Raw genomic sequence first — 21,687 nt, 5'->3', positions numbered from 1 at the left:
ACATATAAGCCAGCAGCTGATGAACCGTCTAGCTTGTTAAGAGATTACGCCATAGATTATCAACTTTAAGTGTATACAGCTGTCTAAGTAACAAGTGAAGCCAACTCCCAATTTATTCCCATAGCAACATACCAAGAGACTTGGCAACAGAGAGGTCTTGTTGCATATAGACAATGGCCTGCTCTGTGTTGCGGAGACCCCAATGAGCGCTGCTCAGCGCCGAGAAGACGCTGCCTCTAAGCTTGAGACTACATGTACCGATTCGCAGCGCTGACTCTAGCACTACAACTGAGGCAGCATGGTGGTTGGAGGCAAGCAGGTCCTGTCCTATGACTGATATGACGACAAATGCATTCTTCTCCAGTTTCATCGACTGAAGTTGCTGGAATGTTGGAAGAAATACACCTGCAATCAACAAAAAATACTTTAAATGAATGACCGAATAAGTGATACATAAGTTTGTCAAATCTATTGAGGATACACTTACCATCACAACAGATTTTGAACAAGAACAAGGATTTACATGAAGTGAATCGACTAAGAAAATAGATGCATCTCTAAAAAATATCTGACAAACTTTGCTATAATAAGAGCCGTTTTTGTGCATTTGTCCGAAGCCAGAGTTGGAGGTTAAGAAAAAAGATTGCGTCCAACGGGATTTGAACTCGCAACTTTCGACTTAGTACACCGCCTGCGCCAATCTACCTCCTTGCCACATTTTAGAATAAATGTGCGAGTAGTTCTGTTCACCACGCGATGATCTATCATGGTGAACAGAACTGAAAGGGTACTAATAGTGATAATGATACAAAGAAACTGTTTTGTTTGTAGTAACCAAATACGTAATAGATAACGAAATAATTAGCCATGTACTAATGTAAGTTTTATATAAGTTTATGGCTCTGGAGGAGCCAATACTGATGCAGTTAATGGGGTGAATAAAGTTCAACTAAAGACTGCACAAAAAACCTTAATAACTTTATATCTTCGTAATACTCTTCAGTCACACTTCATTACTTCCAGATGAGACGCTCGATTGAGAAATAAAAGTTTTTACTTTTTTGTTGGAAAACTTGTCATTTCCTATGGCATTAGTCAAATATTAGGCAACACAAAATGACCATATGATGACATAAGAGTCTATAAATTAAGAATTGGATGATCGGTCAGCAAATGTCATGAAGAGGTCTGGTAAGGCGAATCCCTCTGGTGCAAGTGCAATACAATTTTGAGTCATGCTATTGGTGCTAAAAAATGGCAGCATCCCCTAGTCAGTCTTCAAGGTGACATAACTTTCCCACGGCCATTGTTTTTCAATTTCATGGCTACATGCCACATAACATGCTTAGTTCCACAAGGAACAGTTAGCGCATGAAGAAGCCTAGTCAGGTAGTACCACTCTTTAGGCAACTAAACAGACAATACAAACCAGGAGTAATTTAAGAACCACTCTATACTAGCCATTGTAGCAGGTGAGAGCAGGTGAGAGCAGGTGAGAGCAGGTGAGAGCAGGTGAGAGCAGGTGAGAGCAGGTGACATATGGCAACAATAACGGATATACCACTATCAAACCAAAAGAACACTATGTTAAAGACACTGAAATATTTAACAATTCCTCTAGACATGGATAAAGAGGATATTTAAAGACTTAGAGAAGGTTCTAGAAATAGCAGTCATGTCAGCAGGCGACTTCTATCTTATATAAACTGTAGAGCAAGCTAAAATCAATGTAGCAGTCAATATTAATATCATAACGCCTCATCATCAAGGTGCCTACACTGACAACTCGTATTGACACAATAGTCTAGTAATCCCGGTCCATACAAGTTCATTGTTACGTGTGTTGCTAGATGTTAGCATTTGTCTCTCCATTTTAGATCTTGCTTTTCAGATATATCTGGTAAACTGTTATAACTTATATAATAGTACGACACTGGACAGGTTATAGTAGCTCACAGCACCTATTAATGCTGAACTATAGTCAAAATAATAGTTTTTTTTGCTTGAAAAGCTATAACAATAGCAACTGCTTAGAATTTCTAAAGAGCCTTGTGGCCAGGTAACGCTGATCTTAGTTCAGGAAGTATTTAGTTCTCACCATAAGTTAGAACTAGCAAACCTCCATAGACAATAACAGTGACTCCATTTGTACCTTTTCCGTTATTACTGACATATATTGACGAGACAGAAATCTATTATTGGTCGATTTCTTATTATTGGGCCAAAGTTCATGAGCTGCATTGTCATTCATTGTGACAGCAATTATTATTTGAGAAGCTCTGAAGGTTTGCAAAGCTTATAACTGTTTATTTTTTAATGAATTTTCCAAACAAAAAACACGAAATAATGAAACTATTAAATGTAAAAAAATAAGCTAAGCTAGTTTGAGGTTCACGTTATGTACAGTAAGTTAAAGTAAGTAACTGTATACTACACCATGTACAGTAAGTTAAAGTAACTGTATACTACACCATGTACAGTAAGTTAAAGTAGCTGTATACTACACCATGTACAGTAAGTTAAAGTAGCTGTATACTACACCATGTACAGTAAGTTAAAGTAACTGTATACTACACCATGTACAGTAAGTTAAAGTAACTGTATACTACACCATGTACAGTAAGTTAAAGTAGCTGTATACCACACCATGTACAGTAAGTTAAAGTAAGTAGCTGTATACTACACCATGTACAGTAAGTTAAAGTAACTGTATACTACATCATGTACAGTAAGTTAAAGTAAGTAGCTGTATACTACACCATGTACAGTAAGTTAAAGTAAGTAACTGTATACTACATTATGTACAGTAAGTTAAAGTAAGTAACTGTATACTACACCATGTACAGTAAGTTAAAGTAAGTAACTGTATACTACATCATGTACAGTAAGTTAAAGTAACTGTACACTACACCATATACAGTAAGTTAAAGTAATTAATTATTTCTATAGTGCCACTTTCAAAGTTTTAAAGAAAAACCCATGAAGCTTTGGAGTTTGGAGAAAACACAACATTTTTAACGTTTTAAAGACATTTTTAACGTTTTAAAGTTAGAATAAGCCATAGCAATGGCTGCTATTACTTCATATGGTGTTCCTTAAAATATTCTCATCGTTCATCAAAACATTTCCAAGTCTTCAGGTAAAATTGTAAACTACATTATGAACAAATCTGACGACGATGGATATGATTTAGACTTTAGTGACTTTTATATCAGAGTGTAGCTCTGATGATTGTGATGATTGATCTTTTCAGGTGCACCGCCACTAAAATCATGGCAACCACTACAGCAACCATGAAGTATCAATTGTATTACTGATGTATCCGAGCCATTATTAATACTATTTGGTGGACACTTTTCTACAGATCACTTTCTATTATGGGTTCACAAAGACCAGAGAATGTCAAAGTTGAGGGCAAATAGAGGGGGCTTTCGATTAAAGGGTAGCCCTGCATTTTTTAACTTTCTCATTTAAAGGGAGTCAAATAGAAGTGGCATTCAAATAAATGGAGTTGTTTTATTGTTACACTTATTGGTTATTGGGCTGGAAAAAATGTTAAACGAACTATTATTTATTGTTATGGGAATGCTTGATCAAACATACAATGGTTTTAACCTAGAAAGAGTAGGTCCTCAATTAAATTCCTGTGTACTAGTTGGATTGTAATATTTAAAAGAAAACAACATATCAGGTAATGAAACAAAAAGATGTGAAATTCCAGTTTTATATAAACTAGAACTAAAAACAAGACTGATCAAGTTATACACCGCATTATGTAGTAAGATGGGGAGCATACCATTGGGCAAATACTAGACCAAGGAAAGTGTAGCGATTCTAGCTTCGCTTTGACAGTGAAGGAGTCGTTTATTCGTGAAATTGAAAAATCATTCTGTTAATACTCAAGCTCTGTATCAATAATGTTTGTTGCCCAACAACAATAAACATGTTACTAAAAACACATTAATGAAAGTTTTCACATTAAAACTACAAGCATCCTCTCTTTGTTCGGAACAACCTCAACAGTGCAGTGCATTTTGAAACTCAGCAGTGCTCAAATGAATATATAGCCTATGTGAGAATGTAGACACCAGTTCTCTTCAAGTCACTATCGGCAGGTGGCTGTGGTATGATTGATGTATGACACGTTAACACCTGAGTGATGAGGTCCGCCCATGATACACATGTATCACGACAAACAGGGTAGCAGCGGTGTGATTGTAATGGTTTAAATCGCAAAGAAAAAAGCGAACTCTGTATTTAAAGCATATAATTAAAACATATGATTACACGCTCACCCACATATTTTCCTTGCTCCATCAAACACTAAGTAAATTGTGTTCAGCCCACTGAATCTGACCACTGGTAAATACTTATATTATCTATATTCTCTCTTTCACAGCACAACTCGTTCTCTCACATAATTATGTTATCTTGAAATCTAGCATCAGGAAATAATTTTAATACAATTCAACCACTAAGACCAAACTTGAATTCCAATTAAAATTCAAATTTGTGTCAGCTAAGAGTGGCAACAGTGTAAAATTTTTAGGAATTGTGTTCTCACTAAGTCATACTACCTAAAAGTACAGATGACATGAAAAATGTATTCTGAACATAAAAATAATTAAGGTGAAAAGGTACTAGTGTAAATTTTAAATACCCAAATTGCTGATACCTCACAACTTGAAGAAAGAGCAACCAAAACTTTAGACATTTTAGTATTTTGGCTCAAATTGAGATTTGCCTCCCTTGGTCTGTATTTTGCACAACAGTAAGTTCAAATACCACTGACTATGCATTTCTAGTCCTGTCTGCATGATACTTCAAATCAGTTTATGACTAAACTTTCAGTTTAAACTAAATTAATAATTATTTAGTCATGAACTCCACTGATTACTACTATTATTATGATTACTATTGCTATAAGAGCTCATTGTTAACTAGACTAGCTATAAACTATGTGATTGGCAATGTTCCAATCACTCTATAGCTATTGTTTCTGTAGAATTTTTTTTACAGTAAATCTAATATCAATTAAGGAAACAAGTTTAATGACCTCTATAAATTTAAGTGCTTTGTTATCAAACTTATGTCTTTGGGTAGACACCACTTATCATTATGAGACATATTATATTGCTAATGCAAAATATTTCATAATAAAAAATAAGTAAAACTGTTTACAATAAAAATACTCCAGAGTCAAATTAGGTCGCTAGTTCACTCACTACCTTGGCAACATGCTTGGACTTTACCATAAGCTATGAACTAAGAACATTTGTATCACTGTAAAAACCTCTGACACTGACATGCTAAAAGAGGACAGGTTGGAAGTACGGTACCTTTGAGAGGAGACTTGGAAACGGCATCTATGAGACCGTTGAGCAGCTGAGAGTTTTTGGAATCTAAACCGAGACCGGCAGCAAAGGCTGCCAGAGCATCAGAAAATCTCCCAAGGCACTGTAGGGCTATACCCTCACGATAAAATGCCTAGAAAAGAATGAGATACATTACAGCCAAATCAAGCAAAGCAATCTACTACGATTCTAGAGGGAATAATCCTTAATTGATATCAATATATTAGGGCAAGTGTTTCAATAGACGCCTGATGCCTTTCGAGTGTTTGTGAGGGTTTAGCCGTGACATCAAAGAAGCCTGAGGACTTACAGTTCAGCCAATACTAAATATCGTCTGCCTACTAAAGGATTTTGCATCAAAACTAACTTATATGATATTTAATACTTTTGTTGATAAATTTGAGCCGTGTGCTGAGAACATCACATTATCAAATTAATTTCAAAAGGTCTATGGTCTTTTGTGTGAAGTATTATTCATAAGCAAAACTTACACCAAAACATAATTGCTGGAATTTAAAGATATATAATACCGTCAGTCTCACTTAGCCAGTACTTATACGATAACTAGCCAACTGGTTGGCAGGCTTCACTTGAGGCTGGTTCAAGCTATATCGCCATATCTCGGCGTTGATGCCGCAAGACTTCGGTGATCGTTTGGTAATAAAAATGTTCCCACTATCACAAACACGTCCGTCCGCGTTTACATCAGTGTGCTCATTTTTCTTTTTAATTTGTTTCGAAGGAATCTCTTTGTTTGTTGCCATGTGCTCGAATCAAATGCTAGTCCAGCAGCGACTATCATACACGGAAACGAATAGATCACACTATCCACGACATCGAATCACCATCGCCAAAATAGTACACATTGTACAGGTTGTAGTTGATGCTTGGCGAGCTATTGGGAACGTTTGACAGCTGCAAACTTTCCCGACGTATCCGCATTGTCTCGACGATGCCATCGGTTTACGGCGCACATAGTCGACGATGAGTGCCGAAAGAACAACCTCGACGTATGGCGATATAGTGTGAATCAGTCCTTATAGAGACTATGTTTCCAGTGTACGGATTATGCAGATTTGGAGTTGTGTGCACATTCAGTTACCGTGTGATAAGTGTTTCGATGGACATTCGCATATTGCGGATTAACTCGGGCGCTTTGTTAAAAAGGATGAGGAATTTTACGCTAGAGGTCATAGCGGCGCACTCCTGTCTCGCAAATCGACATAGGAACAACTGAAGTGTGAAAATGTTTTAAATCGCAGATCTTCGCGAGTGTCGTTTCCATCTTTCACAAGCATAAAACATTTGGTAAATATTTGTGAGTAATAAAACTTGCTTGAGTAGCAGGTTTTTGCCGTTTCCACCTTGCAGATGACCCAAACTCGTTAACCTGTTAACATGTTAACAGGTTAACATGTAAACATAGCGAGAGAGAGTATTGTCAATAATCTTGCGTGCTATTCCAGTGATAATCGTACAAATTTTTAACTTCGCCGACGAAAAACCAGTTTAAATATATATATGGTTATGGAAAATGGGTTCAGACCAAAAAATCTTATTGCTATAATACCGCTTTTCCAATTTTGACAAAAAAATGTCTCTGTAATACCACATAGAAGGTAGATATCATCATAGCCCAAGTCAGCTAAACATAATACTGGTACTTATTGTATGTAATGAATAGTTGGAATTTATGGCAGCGAGGAGTAGGAGTGCCACCTTATAATTTACACTTTATCAATAGAACAGAATAATAAAACACAATCGATAAGTAACAAAGAATCCGTAACTTTTATTTGAAACGCGGACCAAGAACTGGAGTGCTTTGACGATGAAGATCACCAGATAGGAGTAAACAAATAAACAAAGTACAACTGAATAACCCCAACACTATTGGACGACTGTCGGTGGATGATGAACTCATAAAATAACATGCATTCCGATCTCTTACAAACATAACAATCTAACCAACAATATATACAGTTGAACATTTTAAAACGATTCACGTCTAATGAAAACATGCATAGCTAGTAGTCCAGCTGTCACAAGAGTAGCTGACAAGTCAAACACCAAGGGGAATCTAGACTCAGTATTCCGTGATACAATATTAAGAGCCTGTGGCATAGCAATAACAAAGCAATGAGCAGTGGTTGGACAGAAAGAAGAAATGTCTGAAGTTGGACCACAAGTATTTAGAGAAAGGATCAAAGAGCCTGGTTGAAATTACCTGCACACAATGCAGGTAATCATTAGTCTCTTTGACCTCTGATGACTACTTCACCCTAGCGCTGCCGATCAAAAAACCATATAAGTTCAATTGGCCATTTATGTAAATGAAAATAAGTTGAAAAATTCTAATAACAAGATAGTTTCATAGCTTTTGGAAAACTAAATCTCACCCAGAGAAAGTACGTCATAATCTGCAGAAAGAATTTACATTACTTCGGTAGACCAGGTAGAGACAGATCAAACAGCTCTGCGAGTTGTCTTTATGGAGCAAATTACGCGTGTATTTGAAAATACAAATGTTAAATTTCAGAAGCATAATGTTAAATCACAGGAAATGTAGCAGATTTGTGGGTATTTGCAAGTCTGCTTAAAAGTAACACATACATTGCAAACACCTTCATCCTTGACCTCTGTGTAAGTCAAGGATGAAGATGCAGTTCATTACCATCAAGTAACAGACATCGGTAACACCGAGTAATCAACCCAGCTTTCATTACTATTTTATATTTTCAGCAACCGTAATGCAGACCAGTTGGCTATCTAAATCCCTTTTCTGCAAGCTTTGGTGATGAAATGTGCATGCCACGAGTTTTTTTTTTCACGAGTTTTTTTGCCACGGAAGATCATAATTGTTTTGTGAGTACCAACTGAGTATTTTTGGCTACTCCAGACAGAAATTTCAAACAGGGAGTAATGAGTGCAGTACGAGTGTTTGCTATAATAGTCGAGTCAATAGAGTAACTGCAAAGGCCAAACCTATTCAATGGCACATAAATTCTGACAATAGAAAAAGACAAAAACTAGTTGTTTCAGGGTAATTGTGGTGATAAAGAACTTCCTTTCAAGGTAATAAGCCGGACACGCACAAATATAACAATAGCTCTCATAACGAGCATCGATAATTGGGTGATTCGCATACAGGTACAGGCGGTAATAATGGAGGACTGACTGATCAGTGCGAAAACAGTTGATTGTGAGAAGTAAACATGGAACAGGAAAACTGCAGCGCCCCTTATTGCCTGCTTAGAAGATGATAAATAGTGGTGACAGCGGGTCAGAGATAAAAGTACCATAAGGTCAAAGCTAAAGGTTATCGCTGTCATTTACCATTTTTACAAGTTGTACAAGCACCTGCACGCCATGTCATATATGCCATATACGGCTATCATTACATAAGAGTTCCAGGTACAGCAGCTCCAAACCAACCTTGGGCCAGGACGGATCTAGCTCCTTCGCTTTGAGCGCGTCAGCCAGTGCCTTTTCATATTGCTCTAGTTTTATGTACGCTGCGGATCTGTTGCTATACAATATGTGGTTGATCTGAAAATATATAGAAAGATTCATTTGATGTTCTTGACTTCTATCAAACCACATTATGTTTTCATAGAATGCTAAAGAGCTCTAAAGAAACGAGATACATCTATGACCCTTATCTCAAAATGATCGAGTCCGGTTTACACTAGTTGGCTCTAAGTTTGACAGTAGCCCATGCCAAACACAAACCCGACAAGTTCTCCTCTCACCACACGAATCAATTGATCCCACCAGCGCTAATTGAAATAAAGGCCGAGCTTTACCACAAATTGTTGTATTAGAAATGTGCACTCAAAAGAGCAGTAAACCTTTTTATGTAATACATAACATCCGTTATTTATGTTCCACACTCTATAGCGTTACCGTTTCTGACAGACAGGCAGGCATGAGCATGTGCTACATTAGCCAATCCATTTATCAACTTTTTATTGAGACTGGTTATGAGGTGGAGTTAAAAATAGTTAGTAATTATATTAATATGTACAGATAATGGGAATGCGCTGTCTCAAACATCATGTACTAGCATCCTCATAAGTGGGTGCTACACTAAATATTGCTGTCCTGTCAGCAAAAAGCTAGCAGATTGGCTTACAGGGTTAAATGTATCGCGGACAACCCAGCACTGCTGGTTCTCAATTATGTTAAAAAAATATGAACCTCTACCGGACAGCCAAGGCTTAACCCCTTCTAGGATTCCACATTATTCCAAGGAAAAGAGGCAGAAGCTCCAAATCAGACAAGAGTAATCAGAGTGCATTCATCACTCCAGCGCAGAACTGTCCAGATCATGCATGAAACTAGGAAATTGCAGCCAAACTTACTGTTACGGGATAAACCTTTTAAGGTTCCATCTCTGGCCTAACCCTGATTGTCATAGAAATAGAAAGCATGAGTGAGCAGGTAGCATACTGTTGAGATGACTAAGTACAGATATTCCCTGAATAATATTCCTAACACAGTAAACATACAGTGATGATCGGAATTATGGGACCGCATAAAAATACATGCTATTCGTTATTAATATCATAGTTTAAGTATTTACTAGCTGAATTTTGGCAAAATGCACATCAATGAAAAGCTTAGGATGTTTTATACACGAATAGTAAATATCAACTCATATTTGCATTTTAGCCTTGTTTGGTCTAACATAGCAGTATCTGCACATTATGACGAAAAATCCAATAACTAAGTTTATGTTTGTGAACAAAGTTCGCCAGATTCAACACAGTTTTTGAACTTAAGGCCTATATATAAATGTAACTATATGAACGTAAATTAGTAGCCTTTGGGATATCATTAGCATTTTAGTTTATATAGTTGGCCTGCCCTTATAGTCAATAACAGAATAGGATAAAATGAGTACCCAATAAATAGATTATATTTCTTGAGAATACTTTTGGTGGCAGTATCTACAAAACTTGCTTATCAAATATGTATAGCATGTTTGGTCTGAGATAATAAAGGTATGGCGCCTTACAGTGCCTCGCGTTGCGCGTTCACAACTCGAGTTGATCAACTCGAGTTGCACAACTCGAGTTGTGAACGCGCAACACGACTTTTCGAAAGTAAGGCGCAATATACTGGTATTACGGTAGAATAACCGTAGATCTGGTTATATTAACAATGGTATATCAATAGACACCCGTTAGCTAATAGAAATTAAACTATGTGTGTACTGTAAAACTAGAGCTAATAGCGAATTATTAGAATTATACTGTGCCGAGTTTGCAACTCGAGTTGTACAACTCGAGTTGCACAACTCGAGTTGTACAACACGAGTTTGTAAATATAACTCGAGTTGTACAACTCGAGTTCATCAAAACCCAAGCCGAGTTCTTTAAACAGCAACTCGAGTTCAACAACTCGGCTTGAGAACATCTCATCGTTTCATTTTCTCTAGCTATATGGAATTTTTTGTGCATCATTAAACGCCGTTGAAATAATTTCTATGTTCATTTTGGTGTTCATTCAGTTTCTTGTCAGATTCTAGAGAGATGACTCTTTTTTTATTTGAAAAAGAAGTTGCCCGGCTGGCTGCGAATTTCTTTTTCCCAAACAGGTTTACATACGGCAGTAAAATTTTGGCTCATGTTTGGCTTTAGTAATTGAGTTTTAGTAACCAAAACTTACATCATTACATTAGAAATCAATAGTTATAATTAGAAAGGAACACAAAATTCTAAATAACGTAGCAAAACTGATGTTATCATTCAAAAAGTGCTGTTAAAACGTAAGAGGCGCTCACTTGAAACTCATTAAATTAAGCCATTTTGAATAATATTTTGGAATTTTGTGTTCCTCTCTAATTATAACTATTGACTTTCAATGTAATGATGTAGGTTTTGATTACTAAAACTCGATTACTAAAGCCAATCATGAGCCAAAATTTTACTGCCGTGTGTAAACCTGTTTGGGAAAAAAAAATTCGCTGCTCGGTTCTCATATAGATTGTTTTTAGTTTGCTTTTTACATTCTACAATTGTTTTTGTCTCTTTATATTTATAGAAATGAATATGCGCAAATCTCGCCAATATATAATTTAAATATGTATACATATTTAAATCATTATTATTATTAATATTAAATTTCTGTAAATGAGACACCCCAATTACTCACTTTGCTTTCTTTACGAACCCGTGTTAGTTTTGCGTATAGGTAACACAACTCGAGGTCATAAACCCAGGCCGAGTTGTACAATTCGGCAACTCGAGTTGGACAACACGGCAACTCGAGTTGTACAACTCGAGTTGTGAACGCGCAACGCGAGGCACTGTAAGGCGCCATATAAAGGTGAGTTTATGCCATAAATAACATAGAAGAGGAAAAAACTTCTAGGTGGTCCCATAGTTACTATCACCATTGTACTTTAAGGATAGTAGAGGAGAGGGAACTAGGTGGTCCCATAGTTACGATTACCAGTGTATATTAAGTCAATAACTCTTTGAGTTCAACCAGAAACACAAATTAACTGACCGGGTCTAGATGTATGGCATCTGTATAGCAGGTGATGGCAGCCTCGTAATCCCCTTTCTGAATGGCTCCATGACTCTGCCGTACCTTTTCAGCAAAGAGCTGTTGATTAGCCCCGCTGCCACTCGCTTCAGAGTCAGCGCTCAAATATTCGCTTTGGCTCAGCTCCAGCTATTGACAGAAGTTGGTGAATGTTATGCTAGCAGAGACTTTTATGTATGTCAAAATACAGAAATAGACTTTCTCTCCCACTCAAATATGTTCAGTTGATCTAAAAAGCACCATATTCCGAGCAAAGGTCATTGCACAGTATTTTGGTACCAAGCAAAGTGGCTCAGTACTTGCGACAGTGCACAAATGAAATAACAAGTTCACTTTTAATTACAAAAAATATAATTTTACAAATATTCAAAATATCACAATTCATTAAGATAAATGGGAGAGAAATATTTTTTATAAATGAATAATAGCAAAACCTAAATCTTTTTATGAAGACATATATAATTTATAAAGTACTTTCAAATTTAGGTTATTCTAAAGTTTACCAAAGTATACTGCCTTTTACTTGTGTACACAGTATATCCATGAACATTAGTGAAGACCTCTACTGCAGTTGTTTTGAGCTGTTCTTAGAAGAGCTAAAAACAACTGGATGACATTCACACTGTAGTCATAATCATTCTCTTGAACATTTTGTTGCTAGCTTGTTTGGAAGTGTTTCATCATACCCAAGCCACCCTCTTCTGGTTAAACAAAAGAGTAAATTTGTTCCACACAGCAGTCTCATAAATGCTTTAACGCTGTAGGTATAATTTTGTACCCTGAAGTATTTACATGTAGATCTCACTTAAATCTTTAAATGAACCACAAATAAACTGTAATTGTACAGAAATTAATAGATTCATTTCAGAATAGTTACACACCTCGGGTGCTATTGCATTAGCATTTATAATGAGAACTGGGAGCTCTACAGCAAAAAATTGGATCAGCTTTCATTTTTAACCGCAATTATAAATACTAGAAGCTTGGCAGTGGGTGCGCTGTGAGAAATTGTCAGGTGTACAGAGAACAATTATATGCACAATAATTCTGACATCGTGAAAGGTGGACACATGGCGCAGGTGCTTGCGGGAGGGAAAGCTGAATGGAGCGGATTCAAATACCGCATGATGCAATTTTTTTCAACCCCCCCAACCTTCGGACAGACACGGCTCTTATTATAGTAAACAAGTTGAAGCTTTATTCATTTTCCAACTACATGGGGGAAGAGAAGGACTCTTTGAAGCTACGATCACATCTGCGTGAAAAACCATTCTAGTGTATTCACATTTCTTATGCCACAAACGATTTTACTGGAAAATCAGAATTTTCTACCCAGCACTATAGGTAGCTATTGTCATATCCATTTTAGTATACTTCAAATCAATAAAGGTAGCTATTCCAAACACGCTGCAAAGCTTCATCTTGGTTGCACCACTGTCTAGGAACTCTAAATTTTTCACCTTTGCTTGACATTGATGATGCATATAGCTCCTGTTCTAGCTAAAGAGGCTTTTGACAGGTTTCACTCCGCGTAGTCAGTCTTGAAACTTGAGCTAACATTCCTCATGACACAACCCAAGAATCTTATCAGTTTCATGAAGTTTGAGACGATTTATTCTCATAAAAAGTAAGATTAGTAGGCTATATAATCTTTTAACCAGTCTTTACTATTATGAAAAATGATGCTTTGATTCCAAAATTCATTATTTGGTGGTAGCTAAACTATTTTCTCAAGGTCAAAAACAGCTAAAATGTTATTACCTTTGTATGGAGTAAATATCTACAGATTTCCTTGCATATTAATCAACTATTAATATGACAAGGTAAGTTACTGTTTATCAAAAGCCATCTCATTATTGTGACAGCACTTTTTTTAAATATAGAACTTGGCTATAGCGCTAACAATCTCAATCAGCTACGTTTAAGCGATTGATAAATTATTTTCATGAAGTTTAATCACAATTTAAACGATTATTAAAATCAAGAAGCAGTTTTATATTGCAGCCGTTTTTATAAATTATTCGCGAAAATATGGTACATTCTTTCAATCAGATGTCGGCATACTATTAAACTTTAATAGTGGTCTTTCACAACTTAATGAATTTTTTCTATGTTTTGGGGAAACTAAAAAGAATGCAATCAATTTGAAGCAGTAAAATGTTGGATATTGAATAGAACAAAATGAATCTTACTAAAGCTGCGCAATCCCAATTTAAGGTGACACTGCAGCAGAAAGTGCAACTGACTACCTGGCAGCAAAAGGGCTCAAGGACCAAATCAGCCTAAATCACCATCAACAAGCTATAAAAATGGGTAAATTTATTCCAGAGTAAACTTAAAAAGAGACTTTAAGTTTACTACACCTCTGTATATAATCAGGCATGAAGACTTCGATCAATTTGCTAACATTAAAAAAATCAAAAAAGGCCCTTTTAAAGAAACTATTGCAACCACTCCTTTCTTTCCTTCACGACTAGCATAAGTTAGGTTCAAGTATAGGTACTGATAATGCCTGACAAAAAAGCTTTTTGTTTTTGATAATCTAACATTTCATTTGCTTGAAACAGTTTTATGCCACATTTGTAAAATATTTTTTTCAATGACTCAAGTAGGACGGTTTCTCTATGTTGTAACTTAAAATGTATCCTGATTCCTGCTACAGTCCATTCTCATTAAGGCTCTTTGATCTCTTTATAGTAAAGCCTCTACATACAAAATTAGTTCATTCTGATATTTGCTTCTTAGGTCAAAATTGTTGTATGATGACAACAGATAATTCTATTAGAATTCATTCTATATCATTTAATGCGTTTTAGAACCCCAAAACCTAATGTGATATATAAAAGCCATGTTCAAAAGCAAATAAATAAAGTAACAGAAATAATAATAAAAAGGATTTTATTGTTATTTTACTGTGGAGAAGGGAAATGGAAGTGAAGACTCTGCAATGAGAAGGTTTGGAAGTAGAGGCGGCAGCAAAGGCATTCTGCGCAGCCTGCTTCACTTTAGATTATTTAAAATCTAAACTAATTTAGTATATACAGTCAAACATGGATAACTCGAACTTCACGGGATCGAGCGAAAGTGTTCGAGTTATCAGAGCGTTCAAGTTATCAAAGCACTGTCACAAGTCCATGTATTTATTTATTTATTAGTAGATACATGCACATATACAAACTATAATAGAAATCAAAAGCATAAATGGCTTGTTTCAAATTAAATGCTTCTAATGTAAAGTTTAAAACTTTTTTATCAAAAATTATAGGAGATTTTTCTATCACTTGAGATTGTTTTGTTGTTTGAGGTGATGTTATTGCCAGGACGTTTTTTAGATTAAAATTGGCAAAACTTGATCGTTGTTGAAATGCTCAGAAGAAAAGACATCTTTTTCTTTTGAGCGTTTTAACCGAGATCAACTTCGCCGATTTTTCTTGAAGTTTATGCGAAGGTCACCTCACTTTTCCATGCTTCCAAAAGGCGATCGCTAAGCGGATGTTTGGTAAAAATCAAAATTCACCAAACTTTTAGAAAAGTCGTTGACAAAAATATTTTGCCGACGGTGGTAATAACGACGCCTATTATTTACGAAAAGTTGAGGTTTACCTCTATGACTTGGAATAAAGTGATTTTCTAAAGCGATAACAACCGTCTTGGTAGCCGTTGGGCAAAAAACTGTTCGAGTTAACAGAGTTGAGGTCAAGTTATCTATAGCAATTTATTATTACGTGGGAACGGACCAAAGAAACCGTTCGAGTTAACCATGTGTTCGAGCTATTCGTGGGTGAGTTATCCATGTTTGACTGTATATATATTTTTTGCAATGTTTAGCAATTTTACAATTTTTACGTTTACTTCTAACGAGCATCTTCAATTCTACTCATGAATCTGTGATGCAATGAAATTTTTCGAATAACGCATGCTGAAAATTACGTTTAGATGTAGTGCCAAATGATTGGTTAAGTTTTACATTCATATGTTCACAAATTCACGTGTTAAGGTGATCCTAAGCAGAGGTATGACCATAAAAAATAATAATGCAACACCACAAAACAGTTTTAAATTATTCAAAGAACGGTTTAATAAACGTCTTCTTCAGATTATACCTGGCTTTAAACTGACTTTAGCCTATAATCTAATCAATGTATCCATTTGAAAATTTAGGCGGATTTTAATTACAACTTAACGCAATAAAGTTAATCAAATTTCCATTAGTATTTGGCAAGCGATCCGATCCGTGATAAATAGTTCCAACAAAAGCTGTGTGATTTTACAACCCACTACCCACTGGGTGGCAAATGCCTTACTTAGCTTCTTAATGTCAATTTCTAAATTACTTTTTACCTAGACTATTTATTTGGTAAAATCACGTAGCAAAGAGGGGCTCATTGAAAGTTTAATTACTGAAACAAAAATACTTAACTATGCGCAAGTGATGCCAAAATGGTTCCAGCAGTGTATATACGATTTATGAGTTTTGTTCAGCGAAAAGATAGAACAAGGAGTCCATTTTTTTCTTTGGGCTGATGAAATGATGGACTCAAATTTTGAGCTTTCTATGCTAATCAGACTGACATAATACAATCCCAGACCAAAAAATTTTTGTCACCTTTGCCAAAACAACAAAATCAGAGTAAGCAGCCAGCTTTTGACGCTATGATCCACGGCTTCGATATATTTTTACATAACCTCATCACCACACCAACAGCATATTTGAATGCCTCAAATTTTAAAAATCCAGATCTAATACTTAATTTCTTTATTAAGCGGCCTAATGTATTTTTTGTTTAACTCAATAGTTTTTTAGAAATAAAAAATAATATATTTGAGATCATTTTTATGTTTCCAAGACTCATCTGCGCCACACGCAAAATTTAACATTTAATTATTACATTGATTGAAATTAGTAGCCACTGGAGCCAAGTTTTACAATGAGAATTATTTTAGATAGTGACCAAGCACAGTGCACTCTTGGGTTACGACGTCTCCGTTTTACAGTTTTTCGCCTGATGATGTGGAACGTCATTTTTTCACCCCTCCATACTGCATTTTTTTTGCCATGTGACATCAACAAAAATGTCGCTTGAAATTCAAATTTGGCAGTCGATGTGCTGAATACCTCGGAATAACGAAGACGCCGATATGATATTCGCCGAAATCTCTTCCACAACGCCGGGAAGAGATACGAAGTTCGTTCCTCTTCTCAGTTCAGCATTATTCCTTATAAGTTATAGGGAAAGTGAAAACCGGGAACAGGTAATAAAGATTAAGATGATGAACAATTAAAGTTCTTTGAAATACAAACTAAAACTTAGCTCTAAGTATGTGTTTAGTAAGTTAAATTCATTTAAGATAAATTCTAAGTTCATGTTATACGTCTGTCTCAAAGGTAAGAACTCCGTTCGGTACATACCGCTGGTACCGCATATACACGTTCACGTTGTACATTATAAAGTTACATTTTATTGCAGATCATAACCGCTAAATACACTAAAGTTACTGTAGGTAGCTTTAGTTAGTATAAGGTTAATATACTATTATGTTACTAATTTTTAATATGTAGACCTACAGTATGTATATATAAAATTTTGATGTTTTCACCAGGAGGTGTTTGCATTAGATAATTACTATGGATTTCTATGCCTCTCTATACAACATTTGAACCTTATGTCAAAACTGGAACGAATTAATGTCGGATGGTGGGGGATGGGTTTACAGTACTCAAAAAAGATAATTTTGAATTTCTACTTGTATATGCAAGGCTTCGGCAAGCCATTTAATTATTTTTATTTTATTACCACATGTAACATTTCTATACTCAGCTTTGCTAATGATTAAATTCTTAACCATTGATGATGAATTTATCAGTAAAATTTATGTTTTGTGTTGTTGCTCAAGTAGCCTGTTCTAGACAAAGAAATATAAAATTTTAGTGAAACGAGTATGTTTGCACCTGTTATATATGTAATTTTTATTTAAACTTTGGATTCGTCAAAACTTTTTATTCGCAAGAGCGGTTCAAGGTGAGTTTCTAAAAAAATAGGGTCTAAAGGGTACTGTGAATAAAATAACACGCTGCATATTTATAGTCAAAAAAGTAACCCATAAGAAAGATAAGGTTTTAACTGTATACACTAAATAACTGTAGTATGCGTCTGACTGGTCATCCGCTTCGGTACTGAAAGCTTAAAAGAAATGATTATTTTGGATGTTTTGTATAGTCATTGGTACCATAGAGTTGGCACCTACTTCGTTGAGTGAAACCAAGTAGGAAAATAAAAATGCCACGATTTTCGCAACATTCCACAAAGTGATTCCAAACAACTAGACACCATATAGCCATACAAGCTGGTTCTATCAACTGGCTGTCCCGGCTATCTAGGGCTTTGGGCCATGACATATCAGTTGTATATACTAGGGTAGAGCTCGCTCTCTAGTAAAGTAAATAAACGGCTGCCAGCAAAGAGGTCTACTGCTAATTAATACACCGACTGTGTCAGCGATGTGATCTTCTGCATGACCTGTTTGTATGTTACCGACAGACCGTAGGTCTGAGATGAAAAGAAGTTCTAGATACCGCGAGATCCTAGTTTATAGGGCTCCTCGTGGGTACTGCGGCACCAACATAGGTGTTATACACAGTTCATTCTACATGTATCTTGGAATTTAAAAGGTTTGTTGGTCAACAACAGGTTGAGTGCAGATGATGCAATTTTATTGATGAGTGTAATTATCAGATTGATCAGATAAGGTCGTGTTTCCTACAGACATCGATCAACTACCCCTCGGCCAAACCTAGAGATCAAACGACCGTTAAAATGATAAAATACATTAAATATTAGAATAGAAATCAGCTAATACACTTGTTGAGTTTTCTAACAGAATGATTTATTTATCACAAACAAGATTTCACAAACGCTGTGGCACCAACTAATGAATATGCAAGGACCTTCATACCTGCATATATTATAAATATTTCGTGTCACAAACTGACTGCTTAGAAGGAATGGTTATACAAGGTTATTTTACAAGTTTCTACCCATCAATGATAGCATTTCATTTGTGCAGAATACATGTTATTGAGACGTCATATTATGAATAATGGCTGTTTCCTAAGGCACTTTAAATAGGAATTCTTACCAATGCATAAAGTTCTAAATATTTACAACGAAGCTTTTGAATGACATAATACCAGAAAAGATACCATCAGTGCCAAGGGCTGCTACAGGATTCAATGGAAACAAAAGAATACTAGTAAAGATATAGAGGTTACAACTGTGATTACACACTATAGCACGTATCGACACTCCATGGCACACCAACAACTTATCATCATCTAAATTTAGTAAAGGAGTATGCATGTAATCATCCATATTTCTGTGAACATGCAAGCTTTTTTAAGATAATCTATAATCTGGCCAATCCTCTATTAACTATATAACAAAACCATTCGGATAGGGAACGTGTTAAAGGACATGGTATAATGATATGCAGACAAATTTTGTTAAAGGGGTGGTGGAACAGACACAGCACTCACAGCACTGATCGATAGGAATCGTCAACTTAACCAGGTGACCGGTCTTTGAGTTATTCCATTTCCAGTACACGATGATGATTGCTCAGAAAAGAATGTATGTAGAAATACTACTAGTAGGAAAATATGGCCATAAAAAGGAAAGCAATTATTCAAAAACTAAAGTGACACCAGAGGTGCAACAGGTCTAATCTAGCGAACCCGCTTGAGCATGTCAATTACTTTATCAAATAAAACGAGTGCATCAGGCCATTGGGAAATCACACTGGGCTTAATTAATTAAACTATAAGAAGAATAATGCTAAACTGAAAGTATTAACCGCAGAAGCATAAGGGAGAGAGTTGGTAGCTATGGCGATGAGTGATTGGTATGTGAGAGTTGCATTCATTTCTATGGCTATGCCTACAGCACTTATAGGATAGTTTATGGATCAGACGCTGGGATTAGACACGAGCAGATGTAACAGTATTATTACTCTTGAATAGCGAGAGAATAATCCTACACAAAGCGGATGTGTACAACTACATCGCTCACTTTGTAAACCTATTCAATTGAGTTGAGCCAATGAATTGCCTATTGATGCCAAATAAGACATGTGGTGACATGTCATTGAGTCTGAGAGATTGTTGGCAGTATGACTGCATCACGTACCATATTGCAGTCTAGTAGATCCAATGAGACATGCAACAAGCTTCCGACAGTTACTTGTAATGGTTAGACCTGTCATTTAATGGCCTTGAACTCTGAAGGACTCTAAAATCCTAGTCTTGAAGATGAACTTGCACGAAGTGTTTAGTAGATTTTATAAGTATCAGTATTTTTCTATTATTTGCGATTGTTTTAATGTTTGAGTCGATCTGATTGTCAGGATGTTTCAAGATTAAAATCGACCAAACTCGATCGCGGTTAAAACGCTCAGAAGAAAAATGATGTCACTAGTTCTTATCGTTGCTATAGTTAATATCGGCTATTGCTTTCAAGCTGCAGCGTTACGCGCCTCTATTCTGTTAGTCTCTTTATAACTATAGACAGCGTAATCGCACTTTTACTTGAGGCGTCTTTAACCGCGATCAGATTTTATCATTTTTAATCCTAAAACATCCTGCCAGCCAGATCGACCACCTCAAACATAAAAAAATGTAAATGATAAAAAATACAAATACTTTCCGATAAAAATCTGCAAAAAATTTGTGCGAGTTCATTTTTACGAGTGTCATCAAAGATCGGAAAAACTTTTATCTGTTTTTTCAGCCAAACGCCTCACGAAGCACAGCACAATACCATGTAGAAGAGAAAACTTTACTCTGTGTAGACCCTATCATTTTCTCTAATATTTTTGTGTATGTAAAATACATTGGCAATATGACAAATTATTAATGACTAGCACCCAGACAGTCTGATGCGCTGAGAGGGGTCGCTCAAGTGTGCCAATAAAGGACAGAGAATAATTATGTGCACAATAATTCAAAACCATATAAGATGAATGATTGGTGCATGTGGTAGCGTGCCAGGTGGTCAATCCAAAAGTCATGATTTCAAACCCAGTTGAAAGCAACCTTTTTTCCTACCCTGTAAGCACGGCTTTGGATAAACGAAAAGGCTTCTATCGTAGTAGAGATGGTAGTACTGGATATGCAAATGGGTAAGATGAGTGCCTGGAAATAGATTGTGGCAGACCAGCAAGGATGAACTGGCTGATTGAGTAAAATCACATGAAACCAAACCAGAATCTAAAACAAATTGTCGATAACTGTGTGATCGAGGGAGCAGACTTTACCAGAGGCTAGCATTGAGTATACCACTTCAACCAGATATCTTCCAATCTGCCTTGTCCTTCATTTCGCCATATTCGCTGGCCGCTGACATACCATAAAGTAGACCATACGATTTCAATTCGTGTCGTTTCTAAAAGCCCATTCAGTTATTGATGCAGCCTTCGCTAACACCATCCATAATTCAATAGGTTCGACTATGTAAACCGTGAATACGAGGAAAAGGTAAACACACCTGAACTAAATCAACCGAACATGATGAAATTCCTGTTAGTAGTGAAAAGCCGTGTACAACAAATGGAATATCCCGAGCTAGGTGCAGGAACAGCGCTGCTGTTCCTATTTGCAAGCGCAGGACAGATAAAGGTAACTTCAGGTTACACGCACACCCTAAGCCTCTAACATTATTTGATGTCAGTCATGAATAAAGAATAATTTGTTTATAAAACCAAAAGGTGAAGCTAATCTGGCAGT

At 36.1% G+C, this 21,687-nt stretch overlaps 1 protein-coding gene across 1 annotated transcript in view; it reads right to left on the bottom strand.

The window, feature by feature from the left end:
• Positions 1 to 21,687, bottom strand: part of LOC137390367 (tetratricopeptide repeat protein 28-like) — a 59,203-nt gene that overhangs the window by 34,351 nt on the left and 3,165 nt on the right. Inside the window, exons 2-5 of the mRNA XM_068076699.1 lie at positions 11,871 to 12,038; positions 8,790 to 8,903; positions 5,340 to 5,487; positions 133 to 405 (exon numbers count right to left, since the gene is read on the bottom strand). Of these exons, the coding sequence (XP_067932800.1) occupies positions 133 to 405; positions 5,340 to 5,487; positions 8,790 to 8,903; positions 11,871 to 12,038 (703 nt within the window). The remainder of the gene's footprint in view (positions 1 to 132; positions 406 to 5,339; positions 5,488 to 8,789; positions 8,904 to 11,870; positions 12,039 to 21,687) is intronic.

Source organism: Watersipora subatra, chromosome 3, assembly GCF_963576615.1.
Source record: "Watersipora subatra chromosome 3, tzWatSuba1.1, whole genome shotgun sequence".
Classification (NCBI taxonomy): Eukaryota; Metazoa; Bryozoa; class Gymnolaemata; order Cheilostomatida; family Watersiporidae; genus Watersipora; species Watersipora subatra.
Note: the sequence above shows the minus strand (reverse complement) of the source record. Positions and strands in the feature narration are given on the sequence as shown.